The sequence below is a fragment of the Lepidochelys olivacea genome (genome assembly GCF_965140295.1).
Source record: "Lepidochelys olivacea isolate rLepOli2 genome assembly, chromosome: 6".
Taxonomy (NCBI): domain Eukaryota; kingdom Metazoa; phylum Chordata; order Testudines; family Cheloniidae; genus Lepidochelys; species Lepidochelys olivacea.
The window spans coordinates 101473838-101493691 of NC_140416.1; the positions used below are offsets into that span (position 1 = coordinate 101473838).

The window sequence follows — 19854 nt, forward strand, 5'->3', positions numbered from 1 at the left end:
ACCTGCGTGAAGTCCCACTGAAATCAATGGGGCACTGTACATCTGTATAAAATCAGAATAAATTCATTGACATCAATAGAGTTATTCCGGATTTACATTTCTTTAGATGAGAGCAGTGTTTTGAGCAATGCATGGAAAATTTCAGCCCCAAAAATGATTATTTTAAAAAGCTAAGGATGCAGTGAAGAAAAGTGGGTCATCACTTAGCCTATTTTGCAACCTTAACAACAAGTTTTACCACAAAACAAAAACTGTAAAGCATCTGTTTTAAAGATTGTATTGTATACAGTTTTATATGCTCATTCACCATATTTTTCAAGACTACTATTCATTGACTCACCTGACTCATATTTGCAGTTATTTTGTCATGTCTGTAAATTATGCATGAAATTGCATTACTTTTTTAATATTAATTTTCATGATTTACAATGATTAATAAGTATAACATTCATACAATTATACAGATACTCAAAATGTTTTTACAGCTTTCAAATATAGATAAAATAAATCACTGTGATACAAAATAATATTTCATCTTTAAAACAGTTTTTCTTAGCTGAACTTTTAAGCTTTCAATAAGATTCTGTAGACACTTCAATTACACTGTAGAAATTCCACTAAAATAAGTTTTAGAGCTCAATCCATCAAAAATATTGATGGTATTTAAAATGGGACTGTATTTTTTAAGGCTACACAAATGAAACTATTATGCATCACACCCATGTTGCTGACCCATTATTATCTATTTGGTGAGGGGTGAATTAATTTTCAGTTTGATAATGTGTATGCCTAATTTTGCAGCTGAAAATGGAGTAAGAATCTGCCAGATAATTTGTATGAAATTTCCTCCTTAAATATCAAAACCTTTTTTATATAGGCCCAGATTATTAAAGGTAATTAGGCATTGCTGCACTCAGCGTCACAATGCCTAATTGATTTAGAGCCTACATATCATTTTCAAAAAGGATTTAGGCATACATGAATCAAAATCTGAGACCCCAATTCAGGAACACATCCCTGTTCAGGAAGGGCACTTAAGTAAGTACATGCCTAGGTTTAAGCGTATGCTTAAATGGTTCCCTGAATCAGGGCTTAGTTAAGTGCCTAAATATGGATGTGTGTGTCTAACTTTAGACACTCAGATTGATAACTTTGGCATCAGTGACTAGATCAATGTTACACACCTAGGAACAGAATTGAAGAATCCTAGTCCTCTGCTTTAATCACCCACTTTTAATCTCTCCTCATTTCTGCCAACCTACATTCTTACTGCTGCTGACATTGCCCACCAGGTATTAAAACATCATATACCCCTGGCTAGTCCTGCATTCTTCAGGCAAAACTCTCATGAACTTAAATGGGAGTTTTTCCAAAGTAAAGACTTCAAGATCAGCCTCCCAGGTTGCAACATACCAATAGAGTACACAACATCTAATTACAGGTAAAATGCCTTGGTACATTTTAAGTATGCTGCATGTGGAATGATCGGTCAGATAAGGAGTTCCTTAAGGAGTTCATCAGAGGTTAATCACACCAGTAAGAATCACCTTTTGTTCTTTACTCTTGGTCCCCTTATTTAACAGCTGAATAATTTTGTAGCAGTGAAAACAGCTCAATAAATCCTGGGTCCATCTAGAACTGTACACATCCTATTAACACAAAGGGACATAACCCAAGCCCCACCTCTGTTCATGGGATAGCTTTGATAGCATTGTTTAATCTGAATGATCTGTTATTAACTGTATGATGTTTAAGACAACAGCTGCAGACTATATGAGGTTTAATCTGCATGATCTGTTGCTTGAGTAGATATCAATCAGTAGGGTGGAATGGAAAATAATATAGCTGTCCTTGTGGCCATGTATTTCCTGGCAAGGATGAAAGCTTATGTCCAAATAAATTTGTTAGTCTCTAAGGTGCCACAAGAACTCCTTGTTGTTTTTGCTTATACCGACTAACACGGCTACCACTACGAAAACAGACACTACTGGCATTAAGCTGTGTTACATAGTTTCTGAGTTATCATAATGATCTTTATGGATGACATTGTTTATTTCCTTGAGACATCCAATGAGCTCCTCAAGGTGAGATGAGGTTTTTGGGGAGGGATGTTTGGTTTCTTTGTTATAACAATGCCAGCTTTCTGAATATTTGGGAAACAGGAGATTATATCCAAGTTCCAAGCGATTTCTCTTGACGCTCAAGAGTCTTGGAAGAACCAGAAAGAGCATGATAAAATAACCTATTCAAGAATTTGTCATGAAGAGAAGGAGTCTCCCTGTAGCATTAACCAAATGTTACAGAGAAGTGAAGTCTTTTGCCCTAAATTACTGTATAGTGTTACTGTGTGTGTTAAACAGCTGCTATACTCTACCTCAGAGTTGACTGCACTTCAGAAGTGGGTGCAGTGATTCTCATTGTGCAAAGGGATCCTCTGGGAGAAAATGTACTAGTTCAACACAAGATATTTATCTAAATATGAAGATTCCAGAATTGTAATTGTGTGGGTCACTGAAACCTAAAATGTTTGAGTCAGTGCGAAGTGATGGAAACATATGCAAGCATGGCTATGAGTTTTTCTTCTTCAGACTATCACCAGGTTCAACCATCACTGGAATTCGTGGCCTCTTACTGTCTATTTTTTAAGTATTCAGCCATTTTGACTTCACAAATTACATCTGTTCAGCATACAACTATAGTAAGGCATGTACCTATGCCATGCCCAGAGTCCTAGTCCATTGTGATATCAGAGGTGACAACCAATCACTGCCCTTACACTACTGCTAACTTGCATCCAACAATTTGATTGGTTGTATAGGGAGACTGCACAGATGATGGATTACTTGGCCCAGCTGCCATACCCGTGCAACAGCACAGGCTTTTGGCCACCAGTTATTAAATAACCCATCAGACTTCAGGGATAGCTGCATGAAGTAAATGTCACAATACAAAAATCAGTTATTGTCCAATTGTTCAATCAACAAAAAGCGTACTCAGCTCACTGTCTGGTTTGTGGTACTTTTTTTTTTCTTTTTTAACAAAGGCAGTGAGACTTTATCCATGATCCCCAGAGTTCCTCCAGAGAAGTGCCAGTTATGCGGGGACTTTTCTCAATTCTGTCATCTCTCTTCTAGAAATAGGCCTGAACCAAAAACTTTGGACCTACTTCCCCTCAAACTTTGGGTGAAGTCCAGATCTCAATCTGCTTCTCAAATTTATGGCTTGGACCCATCTCTACTCTCGTCTGATGTTGGCAAAGGACTAGAAGATCCTTATAATGGACAGACGGGAAGAGCCCAAGGGTGAAATCCTGGCTTCAGTGATATCAGTGGCAATATTCTTATTGACTTAAATGGGCCAGGATTTCACCCCAAGTGTTTAAACTATCATCCTATGCAGCATTATCCTCTAATCCCAATTGCACCTCCAAGATGAGGTGTTACTGAAAGAGGTAACAACAAGCTAATATCAAGAACCTATACAATAGTTTAGTGCAATATGCAACTAAGGAAATACTCAGCAGACAGCAAGCCTTTAACAACTTCAAAGCATATGCAAATGAAGTGCTTAACATTCAAGTACATATATATGCCCTGTCCCCAAAGAGCTTTTATTTAAAATGAGCACTAAAAATAGCATACTGAAAGGGAATCTTAAACATACAGCCTCTAATTATAAATACCTTTTATTCTAACAAAGTTGACTGCATGCCCATGAAACACCTTTTTTTTTTTTTTTATGAGGCACTCTGTGGTCTGTTGTATGGATGTTCAAACTGAACCAGCAGCATTACACATCCTCATCAGGGCATCGTGAAGTCAAAATGTGCCTGTGGTGGCAGATGACTACACCAGAAATACCATGGGTAGAAGTTATTGCTACTGCCAAGTAGGCGACCCCAAGCTTATACCTGATTCCCATTCTGGCTAAAAAGCTCAGTATAAGCTATAAAGGAATCACTGATGTCTTCACACGTTTACTGTCCCATTTCTATGCTGTTTTTGATCAAAAGAATAAGACCAAATGCAAGCCAGGATTTTTGCTTTTTGTCTGGCGATAGGAGTCCCTTCATATGTACTCGAGATTTTCAGAGAGAAGAAATATAGACTGCTGACATTTTTCTGGATCTATTTCTCGAGTAGTCATTTCCCCCATTGATCTCAGTGCTTATAATCCTCATGAGTTGCACTTTCACCTCAGAAGGTGACAAGCTGGGGGTTTTTTTTTTATTATTTTTGGTGTCTTCACAGGCAGGGTCTTCACATGATCTGATAAGTGCAATTCATTGATGCAGCTGATCCAGAGGCTGAATGTAAAGGACAAGGAAGTAGATAAATCAGCAGACGAGGCAAGAGATCCAAACTGATGTTTTCCTTCTGCTTTGGAGTGAATGATGAATCCTTTATTTTAGAGAGATGCTCCTTGAAAGATATTTTAGAGGGTGGCCTCTTTGTCCGTAGTGTATAAAAAGAAGAAATGTCAATAATCAAATATCCTCTATCAAAGTCTCTCCTTTCCTCCCTTTAAATCTCTTCTGGTAAGCAGCTACCTTGATCGTTCTTTTTTCACAGCCAATTTGCTAATATAGAGGGTACAATATCAAAAGATGAGAAGACAGCAATAAATCTGAATTCAAAAGAAAACTTGCAGAAAAGACAAACTTCATAATCATCACTTCATCTGTACCAAGGCTCAGAATAATGTTTCCTTGTACTTCGTTAATGGAAATGTATTAGCTCTCCTTCACCTTCATTCCAGACTTGGGGCAAGTTTTTCTGTTGTATATAGATTCTTATTCCTTGCTCATCACCACAGATTCTGAGTGCCTTCCAGTAATGCATGACTATACACCTATCATGTACTGTTTGTTCTCTCATATTATTCCCAGGAGAAGTGTGTGCAACAGAGTATCTTGTTTTGGTAGCATTTTAGGTTTTTAATAAATATAGCAAGATTTATATTTGCAATTCCTCTACCCAGACACAGTAACAATATGGGCCAAATTCTGATCTCAGTTACGCTGGTGTAATTCTGATGCAATTTCACTGAAGTCAATGAAGTTATAGGTGCAACTGAGATCAGCATCTGCTCCCATGTGTTTGAAAAGTCCTTTCAATTGAAAACAAAACACATGATGGAAGAATAATTGATGGAGGAAGGTTAAGCTTCTTCTACCAAAGTATTTCCACTGGAAATACAGAAAAGATCTTATTTCAAGCCCTGCCCATGTGGATGACCAAGCTTTGACACGAAGTCACACATTACCCTTCTTTCACAGCTACATGGCCCTAGGTAAATAAGTGTAGCCAGAGGAACAATTTTTGAAGAACCATTTTTGAAGAGTGGAGCTCTAAATCATCTGTGTCTCTAATAATAATTATCCATTTTATTTAGCATTTTATAAAGCAAGGCACAAATGTACAAAATTTTCATATATATCTATATCTATATATATATCTACACAATGTCACAATATAAAATGTGCTACAACGTTATAAATAGCACAATAGTAAGTTAAGACTAATCTTTGTATCAGCTTTAAAATCAGGCCCTATATTTGTCTGTGCTTCACCTGAAGGAACCGATTTATATGCATACACATGAAAAAATCAAGCCACTGTCTTTTATTATTCCCACACTCACAGAGATCAAAGTTTGTTGCTAACAAGATGCGGAAGGAGCAACAGGCAGTAGACCAGCACCCAGAGGAAAACAATGAAGTAAAATAACTCGGGTTGCTCTACACATGGAGGTTCAGAAGGTGGAATAGCATTCTCTGGAGCCTCTAAGTCTTTTTTCTTCCTACAAAAATGGAAGAGAGAGAGGTTGGGTTGGGGGAGGAAAACAACTGTAAATGTGCAGTGGATTGACTGCAGTTGTTGATGGAAAGATGGGCAGAACTGTAAGGCAGTAGTTCAATTAATCTTACAGTCCAGCCAGCTAAAGAGTGAATCAGAACTGTGAGGCACACAAGGGGGTTGTGCAGTATCACTTCTTAGGAGCCAATGCACACTACTGTTTTAAGCCTCTGACAACTTCGGGCTGATTCTCAGGTAGCATCAATCAGTGCAACTCCCACTGAAGTCACTGGAGTTATGCCAATTTATGTCAGTTGAGGTTCCACCCCTAATTGTAAACACCTATGAATATTGGGCAGTGTTCAAATACGGATTTTTAATTGAAACAAAGCTAAGATTTTCAGAAATTGTGAATGACATTGGGTGTCCAACTTGAGACATCTTAAAGGGACTTCATTTTCACAGGGTAGAACCACAACTGATTTTGAAAATCAGATCCCGTTCCGGTTTCTGAAGAAGGGCACTCACAAATCACTAGTCACTTCTGAAAATGCCCTCTGAAAAGGGTCTCAAACACTTGAGTAATGAAGCCATTTATTTTGAAAGTTCTTGCCCACGTAGGTTTTGAAGAATTTAAATATACATTGATAACATACATTGGAAATCTTTTCTTGAGGGCGGGTGGATTCTCTGATGCTATTTGGTCAAAGTTCTCAAAAGTCTGAAATGAAATTTAAAGACTAACAAGAGAAACTCCAACACAGGAGCCAGCAAACAGAGCTGTAAACACGGGAGTTTGAGTGGGAGTTTGCAAGGAAGAATAAGAGAGGCAGACAGAGGAACAGACAGGCTACTGAAGGGTGTGTGGTGTTCTGGCACTCGTTGGGGGTTTGTTTTTGCTCTGGGTGGTGGTGGTTTGGTTTGGTCTGTGTTCCTTGGACTAACAGGACTTAGATGGGAAGGCTATGACAGATACAGAGGCAGCAGTGGTAGTGACCCAAGCAGTGGAAGACACAATGAAGATGACTAGATGTAGAAGCTGCGGCATATACATGATCCTGGAGGGGGTACCTGAAAAGAGTTTCGTCTGCATGAAGTGCTGCCTGGTAGAGCTGATGGAGGAAGAGATCCGAGGATTGGAGATGCAGGTGGAAACTCTGATTGAGTTTAGAAGGAGGTTCGAACAGATATTGGAGCAAAGACATGAGGAGGCTGAAGGGAAAAGCTCAGACTTGCAGATGGAAGCAGGACCAAAGAACTCTGAGGGGAGACTGCTGGGTGAGGAAAGTGGACAGTGGAAGCGTGTGACTAAGAGAAGCAGGCAGAGGAAAAGATGGGCTAGTGAAGGAGAAATAAAGCTCAGGAACAGGTTTGCAGAGTTGGAAAATGAATAAGGGGCACAGCAGGTGCTCACTGAAGGTGAGAGGGCAAGGAAGAAGAGAAGAGCAGATAGTCTTATAGGAAGAGGGGAAGAGTCAATGGAGAAAACACCACCAAATATGAGCCCGAGGAGGATACGGGATGGGTTGCAGAGGATTGCAAGGGAGAATAGAAATCGAGAGGACTTGCAGCCAGAGAGAACAGGGGATAGACCAGAGAATCGCAGCATCACCAGGAAAAGGCAGATCTACATGACTGGGGACTCCTTACTGAGAAGGACAGGCCTGTAACCAGAGCTGATCCAGAGAACAGAAGGGTGTGCTGTCTGCCGGGTGCTAAGATACAGGATGTGGACCTGAGGCTGAAGAGGATTCTAATGGGAGTAGGAAAGAATCCACTGATTGTCCTTCATGTGGGAACAAATGATACGGGTAGATTCTCGCTGGAACGTATCAAGGGAGACTATGCCCAGGCTGGGGAAGACTCTTAAGGAAATGGAGGCTCAAGTGATCTTCAGTGGGATTCTGCCTGTTTCTAGAGAAGGGCAACAAAGGTGTGACAAGATTATGATGATCAACAGATGGCTCAGGCAGTGGTGCTATAAGGAGGGCTTTGGGATGTATGGCCACTGGGAGGCATTCATGGACAGAGGACTGTTCTCTCGGGATGGACTTCACCTGAATAGGAAGGGAAATAGACTTCTAGGATGGAGACTGGCACAACTGATTAAGAGAGCATTAAACTAGGAATTTGGGGGAAATGGTTGGGAGATGTTCAGGTAATCTCCATGCTGGATTTTAACATTGAGAGGGAAGAAAATGAAGTAAGAAAGGATACAGCCGTGGGTAGGAGAATGGACATAAGGAGGAAGGGTAGTGTAGTGTAGTTACCAGTCTAATAGGTGATACTGGCGGTAGAATGTCTGTGCCTAATTGGGTAAAGAATGTGAGTGAAGCCAAATAGCAAAAATTAAGATGTTTGTACACCAATGCGAGGAGCCTAGGTAACAAAATGGAGGAACTAGAGCTACTGGTGCAGGAAGTGAAACCAGATATTATAGGGATAACAGAAACATGGTGGAATAGTCGTCATGACTGGAGTACAGGTATTGAGGGGTATGTACTGTTTAGGAAAGACAGAAATAAAGGCAAAGATGGTAGAGTAGCATTGTATATCAATGATGAGGTAGACTGTAAAGAAATAAGAAGTCATGAAATGGATAAGACAGAGTCTGTCTAGGCAAAAATCACATTGAAGAAGAAAGCTACTAGAGCCTCCCCTGGGATAGTGCTTGGGGTGTGCTATAGACCACTGGGATCTGATTTGGATATTGATAGAGACCTCTTTAATGTTTGTAATGAAGTAAATACTAATGGGAATTGTGTGATCATGGGAGACCTTAACTTCCCAGATATAGACTGGAGGACAAGTACTAGTAATAATAATAGGGCTCAGATTTCCCTAGATGCGATAGCTGATGGATTCCTTCGTCCAGTAGTTGTTGAACCAATGAGAGGAGATGCAATTTTAGATTTGGTTTTGGTGAGTAGTGAGGACCTCATAGAAAAAATGGTTGTAGGGGACAACCTTGGTTCAAGCGATCCTGAGCTAATTCAGTTCAAACTAAATGGAAGGATAAACAAAAAGAGATCTTCGACTAGGATTTTTGATTTCAAAAGGGCTAACTTTAAAAAATTAAGGAAATTAGTTGGGGAAGTGGATTGGACTAAAGAACTTGTGGATCTAAAGGCAGGAGGAGGCCTGGAATTACTTCAAGTCAAAGTTGCAGAAACTATCAGAAGCCTGCATCCCAAGAAAGGGGGAAAAATTCATAGGCAGGAGTTGTAGACCAACCTGGATGAGCAGGCATCTCAGAGAGGTGATTAAGAAAAAGCAGAAAGCCTACAAGGAGTGGAAGATGGGAGGGATCAGCAAGGAAAGCTACCTTATTGAGGTCAGAATATGTAGGAATAAAGTGAGAAAGGTCAAAAGCCATGTAGAGTTGGACCTTGCAAAAGAAATTAAAACCAATAGTAAAAGGTTCTATAGCCATATAAATAAGAAGAAAACAAAGAAAGAAGAAGTGGGACCACTAAACACTGAGGATGGAGTTGAGGTTAAGGCTAATCTATGCATGGCCCAATATCTAAACAAATACTTTACCTCAGTCTTTAATGAGGCTAATGAGGAGCTTAGGGATAATGGTAGGATGACAAATGGGAATGAGGATATGGAGGTAGATATTACCACATCCGAGGTAGAAGCCAAACTCAAATAGCTTAATGGGACTAAATCGGGGGGCCCAGATAATCTTCATCCAAGAATATTAAAGAAACTGGCACATGAAATTGCAAGCCCATTAGCAAGAATTTTTAATGAATCTGTAAACTCAGGGGTTGTACTGTATGACTGGAGAATTGCTAACATAGTTCCTATTTTTAAGAAAGGGAAAAAAAGTAATCCAGGTAACTTCCTCTGCAGCATGGGACTCGGGTCACTTGCTGGAGGATTTTCTGCACCTTGAAGGCTTTAAACCACGATTTGAGGACTTCAATAGCTCAGACATAGATTAGGGGTTTGTTACAGGAGTGGGTGGGTGTGATTCTGTGGCCTGCGATCATAATGGTCCCTTCTGACCTTAAAGTCTATGATTTGCAAACTGGGAGATTTCACTGGGTCCTGTAATTCAAAACACCACCACTTGCAACTTAGATGGAGCTTTTCATCTTCAAAGTGCCATAATTAAATCAGCAGAGACAGCAAACCATCCACATTTTACTAATGTGAACACAGCATCTTCTTCAGTGTGGTTCTTTTTAAATTTTAACTTTGAATAAATTTGCCAGTTTTTCAATGAAATATATCCCTATGTTCTCTTTTGTTTTTGAAGTAATTCTGCAGATTGGCTTTCATTCTTCTTACTGAAAATCTGACTGGATATCAAAGGCAGTAAGTTTCATGCTAGTTTTGCAAACAGTCATAATGTGGTATGTTGTTTACACCATTTTCAGAAGGTCTGGCGCTATCAATCATGTAAGTGAGAACTGGACACTTCTGTTTCCAATAGCATTTTTGCGTGTCTTCCGTAATTAACTCCTGTAACCACTAATTATGAGCCAAATTCTGGCTCCACTCAAGTCAATGCAAAACCCCCTTTGGCCTCAAGTAGAGGCCTTATCTACACTGTAGCTGCACTCCTGCAAAGTCGTCCCAGGACAGACAAGGCCATGCACTGGCTGTAACAGTCTCCTAGGGACCACTGGCCCAGGATCATTGGAGCACATCACATTTTAACTCTACCCTCTCCCATTCTTTCCTTGCCCTGGAATGTCCCCTCCACCAAATGTGGTATTCTGTTGGCTCATGGGGGAATCCTCAGCTGCCCAATTAACACAGCTCTAAGTCTCCCTTGCTATGTGTAAAGATCTAGCCAAGGCTGACAATCTGCTACCATATATCTATCCTGACCAAAGTTTGTACTTCAGACCTGTGAGGAGTTGTGTTGAATCCTATTCCCTGCCAGTGCCTATAATTTTCTAAAGTGTACATCAGTCTCAACCACTGCAGAATAGTTCTGAATCTCACTTTAGAACGCATGTACAAGATTCTAGAAGTCTTGGATGCCATGAAAAAGACACTACCCACCTGATAATTAACAGATTTGTGCTTTCATTCACATCTGTGTTCTTCTGTTTGTTTTCACTAATGTATTCCTAAAATTACATATTTATAAACAAAAATACAATGAAAAAAGTCAAATGGCTCTTAAACAAACATCAAAGACAGCGACAAAGACAGCAGCTGATTTTAAGTTATGTACAAAAATCTTTCTAAATTTTACTCCAACAAAATGAGATTTGGCTTCTAATACATTCCCGTTGCAAAATATTGGAAGCAACAATGCCTGTGATATCAACAATAGTGAAACACAAACAGTCACAGACATTGCTGTTTCCAATATTTTGTATTCACAGTGGGTGAAATCCTCTTTGCTTGCACACACTTTGAGTCGCTGAGTTTTATGGATGAAGTGTGTGCATTAAATCCTGGCTCCACTGAAATCAATGACAAAATTCCTATTGACTTCAGGAAGTTCTGGATTTCACCTTGTGTTTGGGAGAGCCACAGTCCCAGCCCAAAAACGTGAAATGCAGCTACAACACCACCTATTGCCTCTCTGTGCCACAGACATCAATCTAGGGCCCAGTGAGGTAATGAACATCTCTTGAGAGAACAAGACAAACCATGTCTACCACTGTGTTCTACTGTGCTATTAATTTCAGTGGCGTAGGACTGAGCCATCAGTCAAGTGGCATGATGCAACAAGCAATGCAGGTTTGAACCAATAAACCCAATCCTGTGAGGTACTTATGAAATGCTCAGCAATTTGCAGGATGGGTCATAAATGAGGTATTGGGAGGCTACTGCACATAAGATACAGAGCATACATCATGTTCCTTGCTATTTACTGAAAGCAGAAAGTGTCACTGCAGAATTAAAGAAAACTCACTATGCAAAGAATTGCAACCTCAGTGAAGTGTCGAGTCACTGACTGCTTCAGAAATATTGAAATTACAATGTAGTCCCCAAATTATAATTTGTATAATTGCATGATTAGACATTCCTTTGTGGATATTCTTAATGACACACGGTTTGATTAAAAACAACGAGGAGTACTTGTGGCACCTTAGAGACTTAAATTTATTTGGGCATAAGCTTTCGTGGGCTAAAACCCACTTCATCAGATGCATGGAGTGGAAAATACAGTAGGCAGGTATATATACACAGTACATGAAAAGATGGGATAGGTTCCTGGGTAGTGTTTTTGTTGTGTGGTGTGTAGTTGCTGGTAACAAACCCCTGCAACAAACCCAGTTGCCAACTCTGTCCAAATACTATTCAAGGGACACCATCATAGGACCTAACCACATCAGCCACACCATCAGGGGCTCGTTCACCTGCACATCTACCAATGTGATATATGCCATCATGTGCCAGCAATGCCCCTCTGCCATGTACATTGGCCAAACTGGACAGTCTCTATGCAAAAGAATAAATGGACACAAATCAGATGTCACAAATTATAACATTCAAAAAACAGTTGGAGAACACTTCAATCTCCCTGGACTTCAAAGACAGACAGATTCCAATGAGAAACTGCAGAACTGGAATTAATTTGCAAACTGGACACCATCAAATTAGGCCTGAATAAAGACTGGGAGTAGGTGAGTCACTACAAAAAATAATTTCCCCATACTAATTTCCCCCTACTGTTACTCACACCTTCTTGTCAACTGTTTGAAACAGGCCATCCTGATTACATTGCCCTCATTACCACTACAAAAGTGATTTTTCCTCCCTTGGTATTCTACAGTTGAGAATAGCCCACTTCCACTTTAATTGAATTGTCTCGTTAGCACTGAACCCCCGCTTGGTAAGGCAACTCCCATCTTTTCATGTACTGTGTATATATACCTGCCTACTGTATTTTCCACTCCATGCATCTGATGAAAGCCATGAAAGCTTATGCCCAAATACATTTGTTAGTCTCTAAGGTGCCACAAAGTACTCCTACTTGTTTTTGCTGATACAGACTAACACGGCTACCACTCTGAAAGGTTTGATTAAAAATTGTTTGTGTTTTCCTTTAAAGCTTTTATTTATTCCTAATGTCTTAGTTCTTAAACCAGAAATTCTATGACTTTCATTTAATCAACAGGTTTATATTTGGTTGTGTTTGAGCAATCACATATAATTACTTTTTATAATTAGCAGTCTACCATTTACGAGGCCTGTGATTTTAGGAGATAATTAGAAGTAGTGAATGGGAGACACTACATTTTTCCTCATACTAACCTTTTCAGTGGGATTAGGAATCCTTTTTCGGAGGTAAACATTGGAGTCGCTGTAGCTAACCCTGCAAAGTAAATAAAAATAAACTTTAATTTCACAGAGCCAAATTTTCACAGGGGCTTTTACCTCAACAGATGCTCCTGCAATTTTATGTACGTCATCTTCAGGATATGCAAAACTTCAAATACACATTCAAATCCATGTTTTTATGCGCACAAAATGTTCAGGTGCAATTTCAGAGGCTGCTTTGGAAAATCTGGCCATGATATGAAAAACTAGCGACATTCCCACTTTGAATTATTTCTGAAAAGCAATATCTTGATAGATGTTGAAGGTGCACAAACCCCATTAGCTTGAAGTGAGACTATATCCCTAAACTGTTACCATTTGTGCTCTGTTTTCTTTTTTGAACTTATTTTATCATGAAAGGTACTAGAATGGTGGTTAAAAAGCTTGGAGAAACTGAGTTAATGGGATTCTGGAAGTGGATTTCTATTGAGTTTGTTGCAGCTCTGATTAAACTGTTCACCAAAACGAGCACAAATCCATTTTTGTTCAAATATATTCCCTTGCACCTAAACTAATACTCAAAAGAAACAGGAGTGAGAGTTAGCTGAATGTTTCAATCATATATGTATAGATATAATTTGGGACATCAACCATTAAAGTAGTACAGTGGTCACAGTGTCAGTGGTTTTCTCTCCACTGTAAGTACAGCACAGTTGTGTGTTAAACATGTTTAGGAATCTCTTTGCATGTGTAGACAAATCCAGTTGTGTAATGACAACGTCACATTGTTACTGGTTCCCCCAACACATTTGTGACTGTAACATAGACAAGCCCAGTGGGGATAACATGTACTAGCTAAATGAGATTTGTTCAGAAACATACTACCGAAAAACAATTTCACATCAAGGCATATTGAAGACTCTATAAAAGTTAATTAGTTACCTGGAAAACTCCTGATAACCAGTCATTTCTTCTTTTTGTTTATCAGGTAACTGTGGAGTCCCCGTTTCTAAAGTCTGAAAGTTTTCTGCTTGGATCACATTTTTCTTTTTTTCCTTCCTTTTACTGCTTATTTCTGATCTCAACATTGCTGACGATGTATCCTCCAACTGGTTTACCGTGACCTGTTTTAAAAGAGAGAGATTTTCCATTAGACAATGACAAAAATAAATACAGCTCTGCTATGATCCAGCTTTCAGATGTCTAATGTCTAGTCTGCTCTCCATAGCAATGAATTGCATTTAATGCATAAAGATCTCACTCAACAGGATAAAAAATATAGTGCTTCTTAGTAAGCAAGTTGTTGCTTAAATGTTGAATGGGGCACATAGGGCTACATCATGCTACCAGTTCTTAAATAAAACTCCTCATTTCTTTCAAAGTGGAATTTTGTATAAGAAATCATGGCACAACATGGCCCCTGGAAAGGATCACTTCAGAATAAGTGTGTCCACATCGTGAATTAGATTGGTGTATCACTTTAACTATACCAGTGTAATTATAACAGTATAGCTGGTACAAGCCTTAACTTTACTCATGTGATTAGTCCCACTCAAGTTAATATGACTACTTGTGTGAGTAAAGTTACTCAAGTGTGAGAGTGTTTGCAGGTGCAGGCCCTTAGATTTATGCGTTTTAGGGCAGGAATTGTCTTCACTTGTATGTTGTATATAGCAAGCATGCCGTTGCCCCTCAACAGCAACAGCTGTAATACCTAGGAGCCATCCCAATGACAGAAGGTTTATAAGCCAATATGATCACAATGTCAGCTAGACAGACACATTAGACAGTTATTTTAAATGCTGGCGGTATCCCATGAAAAATTCTCAATTCGCTAGTAGTATTAGGGCTCATATTATATGGCCTGCAGCTGTTACGAGAACATCACACATGAGCCAATCTGACATTCCATCCAGCAGAGGGCAGTGGTAAACAATGTTTTGGGAGAACAGACATAGCATATTTACTACAATTATTCCAAAGTCTTGTAGTAAAATTAAGGTGTTGGGGCCAACTTATACAAGCAAGTAGATGGCTGAAATTTAAAAATCAAGATGAGTACCTCAGGATTTTCTGGATTTGTAGAATCTTGAGAGTTTGTGGATATACTGGTGTCTTCCTTGAGTTCCACATTCGTTCCTGTTAGGGCAGCCTGTACTTTTTCAGAGAAGGACTTAGTGGGACTCTCAGGATCCGCTTTCTCCTCTTCCGTGTCCTCAGCATCCATTTCTGCTGGAGAGACACTCAGGTTGGTTTGCAGACGTGGCTCCAGAATGCCTCCTTCATTGTTTAGTACCAATGGCTCCCCTTCATGCAAATAATTCATTGATAGCTCACCACAGATTTTGCTGTTTTCAGAAACATAAGAGGCAGGACTAGGCTTAGCAAAAGCTTCCAAAACTGCTGATATGGGAACATTGTAATGTGGATAGTAGAAAAGATCGTGTGGAATTACAGAAACTTTCAAAGAATTTGGTGACATTTTAGCTGAAGATCCACCTTCACTATGAATATCAAGATTCTCAGGAATTTTTGTAACTGGTGGGGTTGAATTTTCAGATTTGCAGGACAAAGATATTTCCATTTGACCTTTGAGATCAGAATCCTTGGGTAAACAACTGGTATCTTGTACTGTCTGAAAAACAGGTGATTGTTTTAGATGTTCATACCCATCTGGAAGTTTAGATATTTCTTCATCTAGTAGACACAAAACATATTTACGTATATCCTCTTCTTTGGAAGCATTTTCCTGTAGAAAAGTTGAAGTTATGGGTTCAGTGTTTTCTACTAGATTTGTTGGTTCATTTGTATGTGCATCTGAAGTGTGAGATAATGGGCTCAAAGAACAACTATCCCATGTTTCGTTGACTAGTGAGTCCTTAATTTCATTGTTGCATTCAGGAGACATCTTTATGGTAAATTCTTTTTTAGAAAATGATTCTGAATCAACGGTGTCAGCAGCATTTTTCTGATCAGTCAAAACAGTTGCTGAAAGGTCATCATTCTGTTTCAGTTGATCATCAGATATGCTCCCTTCATTCTGAATCAGTTTATCACTAAGAACTTCCCAAGAGGAACTGGAGTCAAAACTGACAGATCCTGTAATCTGCAAAGAGGTAGGCCTCTGAAGTTCTTCTGCAGACAACAAAACCAATGACTCCTCTGAGACTCCCTGTGAATGACCTGGTAATGGTTGATTCAATTGGTCATTAACTTCTTCATGTGCAATTTCTGACTGGAGTTCCTCGGGCAAATCGTGGACACAAACCTTTGTAGGAGGAGAGTGGCTCCTTTCATGGTTAACAGTGTACGTACATTCTCCATTTTCATTCAATATCAAGATCTTGCCCTCTTGTTCTGAAGGTGTGTCTTTGATATGGACATATGTGGCTTCAACTGGGATTTTCTTATCAGGATCCGAAAAATCCTCCTGTAAAGGATGATATAGCATTAAACAGTAATTTACATATCACTTTACATTTTCAAATTGCTATAGAATGAGTCATTAATCAACCCTTGTATCATCCTTTGAACTAGTCAAGTAATGATTGTCCCATTTTGTAAGTCAGGAAACTGAATTAACAAAGTTAAAGTGTACAAGGCCACAGAGCAAGTCCCTGGCACAGCCAGATTAGAATTCGGAGATCCCAGTTCTCAATCATTATTTCAATTCACCTCTCCATGCGGCCTCTATGGGGATAGCTGCTTTAAATATATATTAAATACAGAAACTGGAGTAAAATAAACCCAAGAGTCCACTAAATCTATTGTAGACCATATTGATCTGCTAGTCTGATTTTTTTTATTTACCGTCTGAGCTGGGCAGTTTATCTGAAAAGTAGGAAGAAATTTGAGTTTTTTTTCCCCTCACGCATAAAATACAATTAACGAACCTTAAAAATTGATGGTGTAAAACATAAGTAGCATGAATAATGCAACTGGAGACTTTATTAAACATAAATCTGAAGAAAACTAGTAGCAAAGTAACTTGAATGTGTAAGAGCTGCATTTTTATCTGTATGCTACTCGAGGAAAAACAAGACAACTATCACCCTGCTTCTCGTGGGGAACAAACGTCCTTGGAATCTCCTTTTCATACCAAAAAGGTGTAATTTAAATTAGTGATGACCAACCTCAAGAGGTCTGAGGTTCGGATAAGCCCTGAAATGTCTGGCTGCTTATACAGATCTAAATGTGATCTCCCCAGTTCCTACTTCGCTCTCATTCTTTTCAGCTCTTTGAATGACTCCCATCCTTTAATTTCCTTTCCTCTGTTCCACTACAAACTCCTCTACCAGAGCCCCAGAAGGCCCTCTCCATCCCACACATGAAATGTGCTTATCTACCAGCTCTGTCCCATAAATTCCAAACGGGCCCCTTTATCAAAGGTAAGGTCTGTAGTGAAATCATGGTCCCACTGAAGTCAATTGAAGTTTTTTCCACTGACTTCAGTGGGACCATTATTTCACCTCTGCGGTCTTGAATCTGGTACTATGTCTTTTGAGCAAGATCACCAATCTGAGCTCAGATCTCATGAGATTTGAAGACAGAAACCAGTCCAACAAAGTCTGCCAAATTGTCTAAAATCCGGGGGTAGATTTTAGCACAAGGATAAAGCCTATTAAGGTTCAGGGATGAGAAAGGAGTGGGGTAGTACTTATTTGAATTGATCCTAACTTTTGTAAAACAGCTTTGGGTTTAATGTTTGGATTGAGTCTTATTTTCTCCAAAGCAGTTTAATGGCCCCAACTTAAAACCTAAGGTATCGGATCAGACAAACAGAACAGGAATCATTAAAATATGATATGGCTTTTAAACCACTTGAAATAAATTGTTTGTAATAGTTCTGAAGGTAAAAATGAGAACATATATCTGACTTCAAGGATGCCATGACAAATTATGAAAATGTACTTTATGAAAGAAAAGCGTACCCCTTCTGTCTCTTGGAAATGCTCCAGAAATTGTGCCACATACGTCATAATTGATTGTTCATCAGGTGACTCAACCATTATATCTGTGGAGAAAAAACACAAAGCACTGGACTCTTAAATACTGAAAGAGGACTTGCACAGAAATGGGCCTTCAGAGGCATATCCTACTTTTAGGATTCAAGGTAGAAACATTCTTATGAAAACCCAGACTTATTATTTTATTTTTGAGGAGAGAAGGCAGAATCCTCTTAATTGTTGATGGAACCCAGAGGATGCCTCAGTGTCCTCCACTTTAATACCCTTCCCCCGCTCCCCAAACTCAAACGAGTCCTAGGTCAGGGTCACCCTTCTTAGGATATTCCCATCGTAGCCTGAAAGTGCTGCTCTTTCACCAGCAAGAGGTTTTGTTGAGTGACAGGCAGTGATTTGTTTCCAGTGAGAAAGCCAGGGATATTCTATTCCTCTAAATGGGTACCACTTGCACGCAGGCATCTGTCCACTTGCCATCAATTGCAGGATCGAGGTCCAGCTTCAATTTAGGCTTGAATCAGACAGAATAGGGACAGGTATTACAGTAGAAGTTTCATTTACTCAAGTAGAAAAAAAAATGGAAGAGGCAAGGAAAATTTAAAACTAAATTTAAGACCATTCAAAATAGGCAAAAAGGAAAAAAGGGAATTTTAGAATAAGCAAGGACAATTTAAAAGAAGGAACAGAGAGAAAATAACTGGAGCTAGCAAGACGTATGCCTACCATCCTCCTGATCATTTTGCTCATGTACTGGATCCCTTTATCCCGCCCTTTGCTCATTTTGTCTTTTTAGATTGTAAGTACTTTGGGAAAAGGACTGCTTTTGTACAGTACCCAGCAAAATGGGGAACCAATACTGACTAAAGCTAATGGGAACTATTGCAATAAAAATAAAGAGTCATAAGTTTTTAATTATTTGACAGATGCACCAAGGAAGGCAGCTGCGAATGTGTTACCTTCTGGCTCCAGAAGTCTAGGAACACCAAGTTTATCTTGTGCTATGCTGAAAGCATCCTCTAAGTTTTCCCGGGCTGATTTCTCCAAAGCTCGCTTCATGTCTACCAAGTTGGAATTGATTGCTTTTATTATAGCTAAGAAAGCAAGGCCACTCCGCCAACTGCTGGCAAAATCTTGAACTGCAACACCATATCTACATTTTAAAAAAACGAAACAAATACATATTGTAGAAATATATATTAAAAACAACAACCACCACCACCACCACCCCACAACAAAAGCAGTGCCACCTTCTAAAACTCCTGAATTATAAATAAAGTTGTCTGGCTGTAGTCATTACAGGAGAGAGTTTCTTAGCTTTAGGACAGTAGGAAACGCTTTCATACAATATAAAGATTCACTGTAAGTTGAGCCAACAGTTTGGCTACCAACTTAGATCAACCTGCTTATAGGAAGTAGTTAACAAAAACAAAACCCACAAGTACTTAGCAACCGTATTTAACATTTACAAAACCAAATGTCTGAGTAATTACTGATTTTACTTTGCGATAGTGTTTTAATGCCATAGTATGGGAAAGGGGCCAACACATAAGCATGTTAAAACCTATCATAAATGAGTCACATTTTGTGTATACTTGGCCTTAAGTATAGAAATTTATGCCATGCAGGATAAAAAAAAAAATCCAGACTTGACAACTTTTGCATTTTCACAAGAACAAAAATGAAATACCACAAAGACAGAGAGTTCTGAAAGATTCACTGTTTAAAATGCTACAACCAAGTTTTCACTATCATTGTACTTTGCTGTTTCTTTCTATGGAAGCTATAAATGATTCATTTCCCAACCACTGATTTCTTTCCAAACTGTATTTCTGAGGGGGCACTGAAAACACTAT

The 19854-nt window shown here is 39.2% G+C and overlaps 1 protein-coding gene across 3 annotated transcripts in view; it reads right to left on the bottom strand.

Moving 5' to 3' along the window:
- Nucleotides 1–557: 557 nt before the first annotated feature.
- CLMN (calmin) overlaps nt 558–19854 on the bottom strand; it is a 99689-nt gene continuing 80392 nt past the window's right edge. For 2 of the 3 annotated variants that reach the window (XM_084632436.1, XM_084632434.1), the window contains exons 7-13: nt 18958–19151; nt 17972–18054; nt 15103–16470; nt 13983–14164; nt 13035–13095; nt 10824–10891; nt 5610–5802 (exon numbers count right to left, since the gene is read on the bottom strand). In XM_084632436.1, the coding sequence (XP_084488562.1) occupies nt 5649–5802; nt 10824–10891; nt 13035–13095; nt 13983–14164; nt 15103–16470; nt 17972–18054; nt 18958–19151 (2110 nt within the window). In that variant the 3' untranslated portion in view covers nt 5610–5648. Of the gene's footprint in view, nt 4580–5609; nt 5803–10823; nt 10892–13034; nt 13096–13982; nt 14165–15102; nt 16471–17971; nt 18055–18957; nt 19152–19854 lie in introns of those variants that run through there. The other variant, XM_084632435.1, reaches the window with a different exon arrangement.